At 52.8% G+C, this 12,077-nt stretch overlaps 1 protein-coding gene across 1 annotated transcript; it reads right to left on the reverse strand.

Annotated features, from left to right (window-relative positions):
- Positions 1 to 9,864: 9,864 nt before the first annotated feature.
- On the reverse strand, positions 9,865 to 12,077 carry COX8A (cytochrome c oxidase subunit 8A). Its single transcript, XM_007994388.3, has 2 exons — positions 11,871 to 12,077; positions 9,865 to 10,183 (listed from the first exon to the last, which is right to left on the reverse strand). Exons 1-2 carry the CDS (start codon positions 11,982 to 11,984, stop codon positions 10,088 to 10,090), a joined length of 210 nt encoding a protein of 69 aa, XP_007992579.2. The 5' UTR covers positions 11,985 to 12,077; the 3' UTR covers positions 9,865 to 10,087.

Consider the following 12,077-nt stretch of genomic DNA (forward strand, 5'->3'; position numbering starts at 1 on the left):
CTTCGGGCCCTGCCTGAAGAGTAGCTGAGATTCCAGCCACGAGCCACCACTAAAGCAGGGTTTTTATAAAAGCAAAGACTTCACAAAAGAGGAAAATAATGGTTGCCAAGAGTCAAGCAGAGGTGCTGGAGGGAAGTGGATGTGGCTGTGAAAGGGAAAGTCTGGATTCTTGCGAAGGTGGAAATGCGCAATACCCTGACTGTGTCAGTATTCTGGTGTAGGCTTTACTACATTTTTGCAAGATGTTAGTGGGGGCAGGGGAGACTGAGTAAAGGATACATGGAATCTTTATAATTTATTTAAGTTCCCTGTGAATTATCTAAAAATTACGTTTAATTTTTGTTTGTTTGTTTGGGTTTTTTTTTAGAGAGTCTCGCTGTCGCCCAGGCTTTAGTGCAGTGGCGCGATCTCTCTCACTGCAACCTCCACCTCCCGAGTTCAAGCAGTTCTCCTGCCTCAGCCTCCCGAGTAGCTGGGACCCACGCCCAGCTAATTTTTTGAATTTTTAGTAGAGACGGGGTTTCACCATGTTGGCCAGGCTGGTCTCAATCTCCTGACCTCGCAATCCGCCCACCTTGGTCTCCCAAAGTTCTGGGATTACAGGCGTGAGCCACCACGCCCAGCCACGTTTAATTTTTCAAATGGCAAAGATGGCTGGGTCTGGTGGGTTATGCCTGTAATCCCAGCATTTTGGGAGGCCAAGTTGGGAGAATTGCTTGAGCCCAGGAGTTGGAGACCAGCTTGGGCAACACAGGGAGACCCACCCCTGCATCTCTACAAAAAATTTAAAAAAAAAAAAAAAAATGGCCGGGTCTTTTTATGACCATCATCCTTTAGCACTTAAGGAGGCTGCCTCAGTCCATCCCAAACAGCCTCATCGGGTCCTGCAAGGACAGGAGTGGAGTATGACCAAACGGTTTCATTAGTTGGCGCCAGTCCTGGAGTGGATGCAGTTGGTACCTGGGTTCACCAAACTCAGCCCACCTTGACCTTCTCACAGCAAGGTTTCTCACACAAGCAAGATGTAAAATGCCACATCTTACACATTACGCAGCAACATCACACATTACTATTTATTGGGTCATTAGACCTTTGGGGTTGCTTCCAAACTCAAGAAAACAAAAGGTCCCTCCATGTGGACCCCATGGTTCATTCCTTTTCCCTTTTCCCTTTTTGAACCATGAAATCCATAACCGCCAGTCAGACCCGCAACCAGCAGGAGAGAAATGGTACCAAATGAAGGGCAAATATTTTGATAACAAATTATTTCTATTTGGCTTTTTAAAATCTTCAAAATAGCTCTATCCCTTCCCCCCTTACCTGGACTGGGGGTCCATGCAGTGGAGCCAGGATTGGGACTAATGACAGGACAGGGAACAGCTGCTCTGGAGAGTGGAAGGGACGCCCTGTGGTGGCTCAGTGCTGGCCCGCAGCCAGGCTGCCAGTGCCAAGTGAATGCCTCCTCCTACTCAAGGCTGTGGGTCTTTTTTTTATTTTTTATTTTTTGAGATGGAGTCTCACTGTTGTCCAGGCTGGAGTGCAATGGCGCCACCTCGGCTTACTGCAAACTGCGCCTCCTGGGTTCAAGCAATTCTCCTGCCTCAGCCTTCCTCGTAGCTGGAATTACAGGCGTGCGCTATCACACCCGGCTAATTTTTGTGTTTTTGGTAGAGACAAGCTTTCACTATGTTGGCCAGGCTGGCCTGGAACTCCCGATTTCAAATGATCCACCCACCTCGGCCTCCCAAAGTTCTGGGATCACAGGCATGACCCACTGTGCCCGGCCAGGGCTGTGGGTCTTGAAGAACAGACTTGCAGTCTTCATATACAAAGGGCATGTAAGTGAGAACACCCTCTCCCAATTATAGCCCAGCTTTGTCAGGAGCGGAAGGACACAGTCCAAGGCTCCTAAGCCTTACCCTCCTAGTCAGGCAGAAGGGGAAGGAAATGGCCAGAGGGAAGCTTTGGCTCTTAGTCCAGCCCAATGATAGTCAACTTTTACCCAGGTCTTTTTTGTTTTTGTTTTTGTTTTTTTTGAGATGGGGTTTCGCTCTTGTTGCCCAGGCTGGAATGCAATAGCGTGATCTCGGCTCACCGCAACTTCTGCCTCATGGGTTCAAGCGATTATCCTGCTTCAGCCTCCCAAGTAGCTGGGATTACAGGCATGCAGCACCATGCCCAGCTAATTTTGTATTTTCAATAGAGACGAGATTTCTCCATGTTGTTCAGGCTGGTCTTGAACTCCTGACCTCAGGTGATCCGCCCACCTCGGCCTCCCAAAGTGATGAGATTACAGGTATGAGCCACCACATCCGGCGTTGCCCAGCTCTTTTCAATGACGGTTTATTTGGTGGTCAATAACTGTTCTCTTGGCCAGGCACAGTGGCTCACTCCTGTAATCCCAGCATTTTAGGAAGCCAAGATAGGCAGATCACCTGACGTCAGGAGTTCACGACTAGCCTGGCCAACATGGTGAAACCCTGTCTCTACCAAAAATATAAAAATTAGCTGGCTGTGGTGGTGCATGCCTGTAATCCCAGCCACTCAGAAGTCTGAGGAACAAGAATAGCTTGAACCTGGGAGGCAGAGGTTGCAGTGAGCTGAGATCAAGCCAGTGTACTCTAGTCTGTGTGACTGAACAAGACTCCATCTAAAAATAATAATAATAAATAAGTAGCTGGGCGCGGTGGCTCAAGCCTGTAATCCCAGCACTTTGGGAGGCCAAGACGGGCGGATCACGAGGTCAGGAGATTGAGACCACCCTGGCTAACACGGTGAAACCCCGTCTCTACTAAAAAATACAAAAAACTAGCCGGGCGAGGTGGCGGACACCTGTAGTCCCAGCTACTCGGGAGGCTGAGGCAGGAGAATGGCGTAAACCCGGGAGGTGGAGCTTGCAGTGAGCTGAGATCCGGCCACTGCACTCTAGCCTGGGCGACAGAGCGAGACACTGTCTCAAAAAATAAAAACAAATAAATAAATAAATAAATAAATAAATAAATAAATAAATAACTGTTCTCTTATCCCCATTCCATCTGTCCCGTTAATTTTACCATGTGAGGATTTTGGTTCTCTATCCTGAAGCATCTAAATCCCACCTGCAGGCCGAGCACGGTGGCTCACACCTGTAATCCCAGCACTTTGGGAGGCTGAGGTGGGTGGGTCACCTGAGATCAGGAGTTCGAGACCGGCCTGGCCAACGTGGTGAAACCCTGTCTCTACTGAAAATACAAAATATTAGCCGGGTATGGTGGTGGGCGCCTGTAATCCCAGCTGCTGGGAAGGCTGAGGCAGGAGAATCGCTTGAACCCGGGGGATGCAGGTTGCAGTGGGCCGAGATCACGCCACTTCACTCCAGCCTGGGCGAAAGAGTGAGACTCCGCCTCAAAAAATAAAAAAATACAATCCTTGGCCAGGCACGGAGGCTCACACCTGTAATCCCAGCACTTTGGGAGGCCGAGGCAGGTGGATAATGAGCTCAGGAGTTTGAGACCAGCCTGGTCAAGATGGTGAAACCCCGTCTCTACTAAAAACACAAAAATTAGCCAGGCACAGTGGCAGGCGCCTGTAATCCAAGCTACTCAGGAGACTGAGGCAGGAGAATCACTTGAACCCAGGTGGCAGAGGTTGCAGTGAGCCGTGACTACACCACTGCACTCCAGCTTGGGCAACAGAGTGAAACTGTCTCAAAATAAATAAAGTAATTAATTAAATTAAATTAAATTAAATTAAACCCACCTGCAGATTTGCCAGGAGCCCCTGGCACAGCCCCAGACATTTGTCTCTGCTCCCCAATTTGCCACCCTGGAAATGGTCCCATGCTGCTGGTCCTGGCTGTCAAAGGCCTGTAATGACACAGGCAGCACAGGCGCTTGGTTGAGGCTGCATGTCGGAGACAGTCACAGACGTGACAGGCAGCAGCCAGAGTGCCAACATGGCACAGATGCCTCCTCACAGCAACCTGCCAGACTGGTACCTGCCCAGGCCCCACATCCATGTCCATGGGATTCCATCAGGTGGAGGGAGGGGAGGAGACCCCATAGTTGGACTCAGGGACTGTGAAACCTCAGCCTTAGAGGAAGTTTACACAACAGCCCAGAGGCCCCAAAGGGCCACATGGCTCCAGACCCACCCGATCTCTTCTGCCTCTGCCTCTCAGGGAAGGGAGCCAGGCTGAATGGACTAAGACAACAGGGGCATGGCATGGGCCCTGGAACAGCCACAGTCCTCACAGGAAGGCATGACCAGCCAAAAGCCTTGAAGCGTGGGCCACCCATGGGGGTTAGGTGACCATTCTCGGTGCAGGCTTGGGAGTCGGGCAGCTGCCCAGACAGCAGGAGTAGGGGCATGCTTGGCCCCCACATGAACCTTGCATCGTACCCACAAGAGTCCCCAGACAGCAGCCCTGAAATCGTGGTCTAGGGAGGTTTTAATGGCAGCAAAGGCTGATGCGGCAGAGCAGGCTCTGTACCTCAGGGCCATCAGTTGAGCTGTGAGTGACCGGCAAGATTCAGACCTTCTAAGGCCGAAAGCAAGCAGAGGGGCAGAGGCAATGCAGGCAGAGCCCCTCTTAAGCAACTCATAGCGCCCCAGTCCTCGCTGGGGCACCCACTGTAAGTGCTGTACGTTCACTTCACTTTCCGCCTGCAGGGGGTCCCAGCAGCTGGTCCCAGCCCTTCCCCAGGGCCTCACAGCACCACACGATGCATTACTTTCCTTATTGCTTCGGTAATAAGTCACACAAACCTAGTGGCTTAAAACAACACAAATTTATTCTCTTTCAGTCTTTTGGTTTTGTTTGTTTGTGTTGAGACAGTCTCGCTCTGTTGCCCAGGCTGGAGTGCAGTGGTGCGATCTCGGCTCACCACAAGCCCCACCTCTCGGTGCATGCCATTCTCCTACCTCAGTCTTCTGAGTAGCTGGGATTACTCGTCTCAAAAAAAAAAGGAAACTCAAGATAATGGGCTGGGTGCGGGGGCTCACGCCTGCGATCCCAGCACTTTGGGAGGTCAAGGTAGGAGGATCACCTGAAGTTAGGAGCTGGTGCGGGGGCTCACGCCTGCGATCCCAGCACTTTGGGAGGTCAAGGTAGGAGGATCACCTGAAGTTAGGAGCTGGAGACCGGCCTGGCCAACATGGTGAAACCCTGTCTCTACTAAAAATACAAAAATTAGCCAGGTGTGGTGGCGGGTGCCTATAGTCCCACCTACTCAGGAGGCTGAGGCAGCAGAATCGCTTGAACCTGGGAGGCGGAGGCTGCAATGAGCCAGTCATGCCACTGCACTCCAGCCTGGGCAACAGAGCGAGACTCCATCTCAAAAAAAAAAAAAAAGAAAAGAAGGCGGCCAGGCGTGGTGGCTCATGCCTATTCCAGCACTTTGGGAGGCCGAAGCGGGTGGATCACCTGAGATCGGGAGTTCAAGACCAGCCTGACCAACATGGAGAAACCCCATCTCTACTAAAAATACAAAATTAGCCGGGCATGGGTCCCAGTTACTCAGGAGGCTGAGGCAGGAAAATCCCATGAACTCGGGAAGCAGAGGTTGCAATGACCCGAGGTTGCACCATTTCACCCCAGCCTGGGCAACAAGAGCGAAACTCTATCTCGAAAAAAAAACAAAAGAAAAAGAAAAACTCAAGATAATACTTTTTCCAGTGCCACGTCCTTGCTGTGTGCAGCCCCACGGCTATGAGACCAGCACCTCATCTGTGCCCACAGCCAGAGGAAAGCAGCCCTGAGTCAACCAAGGGCCAGGCCACTGAGGGCCCTCTACTCAGGAAGTTCAGGCCTGGGGAGAATGCCCCGGCCTCCCACACCGCAGTGGCTGGCTGTGGTTGGTCCCCAGGGCCAGTGAGCTGCCAGCTAGGCCAGGAGATGGGCCTGAGAGGACAGGCAGGGGGCGCTCAGGTCCCACCTCCACAGGGACTAATGTAAGCAGAAAAGCCTCCCAGAACCATGCACAGAACAAGGGGTGGTCCTGTTGTGTGGGAGATGGCCATGAGACCCCTCCATCCAGAAACAAGGGAGTTGTTGAGGTACCTGTATGTGGCAGGTGGCTTCTCCTAGGTCAGCACCCCATCCTGGCTCCAGATCCAGCACGGACTCACTTCTCCCTGGCTGATGCTCCCACCGGGCACACCTGCAGCATTCTGAACCCCACCACGGGCAACAGGTTCAGGCAGCTTCTCCCCGGCCCTCCAGCCAGGCCCTGTCCCTTCAGCCTTAGATACAAAGTCTGGCTTGTGTGGAAGGAAAGGAGCCACCTAGGAGGCAGAGGACAATTTCCTAACGCTCGGGAAACAGCTATAGCAGAAGCTGAACCCACTACAGTATCGGGCACTGGGCCCCACAGGCTTCCCTGGGCATCACGCAGAAAAGCCAAGCAAGACCAGACTACGGCAGGAGAGTCGGGTCCACCCTCAGCTCTGTCAACATAAATCAGGAAACAGCCTGCAGAACAGGAGCTGGGAAGACCTGTGTTCAGACACCCAGGGCCTGAGGCCAACCACAGCCCTCCCCTCTCACCTGACATCTTTGCCCACTGTTCTGGGCACAGGTGTCCTGGCAGCCTCAGCTCCACAGGGGAGACTGAACCTGTGTCTGTTCAGAAATCAGCCGAGTGACCCCAGCAAAGAGGATGCAAAGGAAAGGTAAAGCCATGTCTTCCTCGAGGCTGGAACCCGGCAGGTCTGTATTTCTTCCAGCTGCTGGCAATCAGGACTCCAGCTCAGTGCAGTGTTTCTGAACATCGCCCCTGCTGAGGTACTTCCTGCCCCTCACACACCAGGAGAATCACTGAGGAAGGACTCCTGGGGACAGAGGAATGGTAGATTCCCCAAGTCAAACAGAGGAGGAGAAAGGGAAGCTGGCAGATAGAACAAGGAAGGCCAGTTAGTCCACACCATGTATGGAAAGTGTTGGAAGGAAAGGGGCCCCTGAGTTGACATTTAAAAAGCAAGCACTAGTGGCCGGCAGTGGTGGCTCACACCTGTAATCCCAGCACTTTGGGAGGCTGAGGCGGGCAGATATTGAGGTCAAGAGATCCAGACCATCCTGGCCAACATAGTGAAACTCTGTCTCTACTAAAAATACAAAAATTAGCTGGGCATAGTGGCACAAGCCTGTAGTCCTAGCTACTCGGGAGGCTGAGGCAGAAGAATCACTTGAATCCAGGAGGCAGAGGTTGCAGTGAGCTGAGATTGCACCACTGCACTCCAGCCTGGCAACAGAGCAAGACTCTGTCTTTAAAAAAAAAAAAAAAAAAAAAAAAAAAAAAAGCAAGCAGCCAGGCACAGTGGCTCACGCCTGTAGTGCCAGCACTTTGAAAGGCTGAGGTAGGAGGATCACTTGAGCCCAGGAGTTTGAGATCAGCCTAGCCAACATTAAGACCCCATCTCTACAAGAAAAAAAAATTTTTTTTTTTTTTGAGACAGGGTCTTGCTGTGTCACCCAGGCTGGACTGCAGTGGCGCAATCTCTGCTCACTGCAACTTCCGCCTCCTGGGTTCAAGCGATTCTCCTGCCTCAGCCTCCCCAGTAGCTAAGATTACAGGCGTGCACCACTATGCCCAGCTAATTTTTTTTTGTATTTTTAGTGGAGACAGCGTTTCACCATCTTGGCTAGCTGGCCTCAAACTCCTGACCTCAGGTGATCCACCCGCCTCAGCCTCCCAAAGTGCTGGGATTACAGACGTGAGCCACCATGCCCAGCCAAGAAAATGTTTTAAGAAACTAGCCAGGCATGGCTGGGAGCAGTGGCTCATGCCTGTAATCCCAGTACTTTGGGAGGCCAAGGTGGGTGGATCACGAGGTCAGAAGTTCGAGACCAGCCTGACCAACAGGGTGAAACCCCATCTCTACTAAAAAAATAAAAATTAAGCCGGGCGCAGTGGCTCACGCTTGTAATCCCAGCACTTTGGGAGGCCAAGGCGGGCGGATCACAAGGTCAGGAGATCGAGACCACAGTGAAACCCCGTCTCTACTAAAAATACAAAAAATTAGCCGGGGGCAGTGGCGGGCGCCTGTAGTCCCAGCTACTCAGGAGGCTGAGGCAGGAGAATGGCGAGAACCCGGGAGGCGGAGCTTGCACTGAGCCGAGATCGTGCCACTGCACTCCAGCCTGGGCGGCAGAGTGAGACTCCGTCTCAAAAAAAATTACAAAATAAAAAATAAATAAATAATTTTTTTAAAAATACCATTAACCGGGCATGGTGGCAGGCGCCTGGAATCCCAGTTACTCAGGAGGCTGAGGCAGGAGAATCACTTGAACCCGGGAAGTGGAGGCTGCAGTAAGCCAAGATCGCTCCAGTACACTCCAGCCTGGGCAACAGAGTGAGACTCAGTCTCAAAAAAAGAAGAGGAAGAAACTAGCCAAGCATGGTGGTAGCACATGCCTATAGTCCCAGCTACTGGGGTATGACCTGTAGTGGGAGGATCACTTGAGCCTGGGAGGTCAAGGCTGCAGTCAGAAGTCAAGGTTACAGAGCTGTGATTGCACCACTGCAGTCCAGCCTCAAAAAAAAAAAAAAAAAAAAGAGCTGGGAGCAGTCTCTCACACCTGTTAATCCCAGCACTTTGGGAGGACGAGGAGGGTGGATCACAAGGTCGAGTTTGAGACCAGCCTGGCCAACATGGTGAAATACCATCTCTATTAAGAATACAAAAATTAGCCAGGTATGGTGGCATGCCCTGTAATCCCAGCTACTCAGGAGGCTGAGGCAGGAGAATTGCTTGAACACCAGAGGCAGAGGTTGCAATGAACCGAGATCGCACCACTGCACTCCAGCCTGGATAACAGAGCAAGACTCTGTCTTTAAAAAAAAAAAAAAAAAAAAAAAAAGCCGGGCGCAGTGGCTCAAGCCTGTAATCCCAGCACTTTGGGAGGCCGAGACGGGTGGATCATGAGGTCAGGAGATCGAGACCATCCTGGCTAACACGGTGAAATCCCGTCTCTACTAAAAAATACAAAAAAACTAGCCGGGTGAGTTGGTGGGTGCCTGTAGTCCCAGCTACTTGGGAGGCTGGAGAATGGCGTAAACCCGGGAGGCGGAGCTTGCAGTGAGCTGAGATCCGGCCACTGCACTCCAGCCCGGGCGACAGAGCAAGACTCCATCTCAAAAAACAAAAACAAAAACAAAAAGGCAAGATTGCCGGGCACTGTGGCTATAACCTCAGCACTTTGGGAGGCCGAGGCAGACGGATCACTTGAGGTCAGGAGGAGTTCAAGACCAGCCTGGCCAACATGGTGAAACCTTGTCTCTACTAAAAACACAAAAAAAATTTAGCCGGGCTTGGTGGTGTGCACCTGTAATGCCTCGGGAGGCTGAGGCAGGAGAACTGCTTGAACCTGAGAGGTGGAGGTTGAAGTGAGCCAAGATCATACCACTGCACTCCAACCTGGGCAACAGAGCGGGACTCAGTCTCAAAACAAACAACAAAAAAAAAGCCAGGATTCTGCAAAGTCCCTACCCCCAATTAGGAAGGGCACCAGCACCTAAGAAATGAAGTCCACCAAAAAGGAAGACTAGAGAAAGTTGGCGCGTTAGAGGAAAGGCTTCTAGCTGAAGATCCAGCCCCAGCGGGACAGACACACACACACAGACACACACACGCCCCCACTGGGCTTTGCACAAACAAGGGAGCTGGAGGCAATGAGCCAGAAAAACTGCCCAATGACAAAAGGCTTTGTCTTCTCAGGAAGCCAGGCACCATTTAAAGGCACAGAAGCACACGAGGAGACCAGCTGAGGCAGGCACACACAACCCACCACAGGGCAGTCAGGCGGGCGCTCTTCTCCACACCCCCACCCAGTGCCAGTGGAGGCATGAGCCCAGGGAGGAGGGAAGGCACAATGAATTTCTGAAGTAAAGTTTAAATAGATTTTATTGTTACAAGGGGGATCCCACCAAGCAGGGTCAATGACCCCCCAGGAGGTCACCATGGAGACATCAAGAGGTCATGATTGCAGAAGAGGTGACTGGAATTGAATGACATGATCCAGGGGAGGCTGGCCAGAAATGCAGTAACATGACCAGGATAGGCCGGTGGGGCTGGTCAGGTCACAGTGTGAGGAGCAGAATGGCCCCCTTCACTCCGGCCTCTTGTAGTCCTCCAGGTGTGACAGGATCCAGCCCGCTGGCAGGAAGAGGCTTACAAAGCAGGAGGTAAGCGCAATGGCCTTTTCCTACACAAAGCACAAGAAAGAAGGCACCTTGGAGTCAGTTTCCCCTAGGCTTTCTAAGTCCTAGCAGTTCCCAGGCAGCAGAAAGCCCCCCTCAGGGAGCCAGGACTCAGAGGCAAGTGGGAGGCCCCTCATCCTCACATTAAAGGAATCCACGCTCCAGGGAGCAGACAGAGCAGATCCAAGGCTCCACTAACCCTTGAGGTAAAGGGTCAGTTATAAGGAGGGGGAGGAGTGAGAGGAAAGAGAGACAGCTGGGGTGAGGGTTCAAGGAGAAATCCACCACCAGATCACAACGGAAAGGAAAGGAAGCAGGATTTATTGAAACCTGGTTTGTTTGTTTTTTTGAGACAGAGTCTTACTCTGTCACCCAGGCTAGAGTGCAGTGGCATGATCTCGGTTCACTGCAGACTCCGCCTCCTGGGTTCAAGCGATTCTCCTGCCTCAGCCTCCCGAGTAGCTGGGATTACAGGCGCCTGCCACCGCGCCCGACTAATTTTTGTATTTTTTAGTAGAGACAGGGTTTCACCATCTTGGCCAGGCTGGTCTCGATCTCCTGACCTCATGATCCACCCTCCTCGGCCTCCCAAAGTGCTGGGATTACAGGCATGAGCCACTGTCCCCGGCCTGAAACCTGTTTTAAAGCTGGTCTGGTGCGGGCATGGTGGCTCACGCCTGTAATCCCAGCAATTTGGGAAGCCAAGGCGGGCGGATCACAAGATCAGGAGTTAGAGACCAGCCTGGCCAACATGGTGAAACCCCGTCTCTACTAAAACTACAAAAAATTAGCTGGGAGTCGTGGTGGGCGCCCGTAATCTCAGCTACTCGGGAGGCTGAGGCAGGAGAATCGCTTGCACCCGGGAGGCGGAGGTTGCAGTGAGCCAAGATCGCACCACTGCACTCCAACCTGGGCGACAGAGCGAGACTCTGTCTCAAAACAAACAAACAAAAAAAGCAAAGCTTGTTTGTTAACACCCAGGATCCTTGCATGGGCCAGTTAACTCCAAAACTGTACCTACCCTTCCTTGCCTTAAAACCCCCTCCCAGGCCGGGCGCGGTGGCTCACGCCTGTAAGCCCAGCACTTTCAGAGGTTGAGGGAAGCGGATCAAGAGATAGAGACCATCCTGGCCAACATAGTGAAACCCCGTCTCTACTAAATATACAAAATTCAGCTGGGCATGGTGGCGCGCGCCTGTAGTCCCAGCTATTTGGGAGGGTGAGGCAGGAGAATCGCTTGAACCCGGGAGGCGGAGGTTGCAGTGAGCCGAGATCGCGCCACTGCACTCCAGCCTGGCGACAGAGCGAGACGCCGTCTCAAAATAAATAAATAAAATAAAATGCCGGTAACAACCATTATCGTCGCTGACAGCGTCAGGCATCCCCCAATGAACCAATGAGAAAATGGGCTCGAGGCAATGCAGCGAGGAGGCGACAGGGGAGGGAGGGCCTGACAGGACCTGACCCGAGATCCTGGGGCGGTGGGGAAAGACCTAACGCCGACAGCCCCGACTGTCGCCCGGGCACTGTCCCCGTCGTTCGCGCCCTCCAGACATGCCCAAACCGGCAATGCTGCTCCCCGCTACGCTGCGGGGCGCGGGGTGCGGGGCATTCTCAGGACCGCCTGAGGTCAGCAAGGCAGAAGGGGCAAGCCCACGGCGCCTCCCGTGCTCTTCCCGGCCAGTTCCTCACCATGATCCCAAGCTCCTCCTCCGGCGGCATCGAATGGACCTTGGCGCGCGGCACTGGGAGCCGCCGGGCCGAGCCTGTCAAGCCCCGCAGCAGCTGGGACGTCAGGACGGACATGATGACACGGAGTACACCACAAAACGCTGTCAGCCGTAGCCCAAGGTCAGCAAGCCAAAATGGCTGCGCCGGCCGGAAGTTCCGGCATTGGGG

The sequence above is a fragment of the Chlorocebus sabaeus genome, chromosome 1 (genome assembly GCF_047675955.1).
Source record: "Chlorocebus sabaeus isolate Y175 chromosome 1, mChlSab1.0.hap1, whole genome shotgun sequence".
Classification (NCBI taxonomy): Eukaryota; Metazoa; Chordata; class Mammalia; order Primates; family Cercopithecidae; genus Chlorocebus; species Chlorocebus sabaeus.

What these genes read in the sequence shown, in the direction of transcription:
- COX8A (XM_007994388.3), bottom strand. Translation starts at nt 11,984, where the DNA reads ATGTCCGTCCTGACGTCCCAGCTGCTGCGGGGCTTGACAGGCTCGGCC. An exon ending in AGGAGGAGCTTGGGATCATG is followed by an intron (nt 10,184 to 11,870) that starts GTGAGGAACTGG and finishes TGCTTTGTGTAG; the next exon opens with GAAAAGGCCATTGCGCTTAC.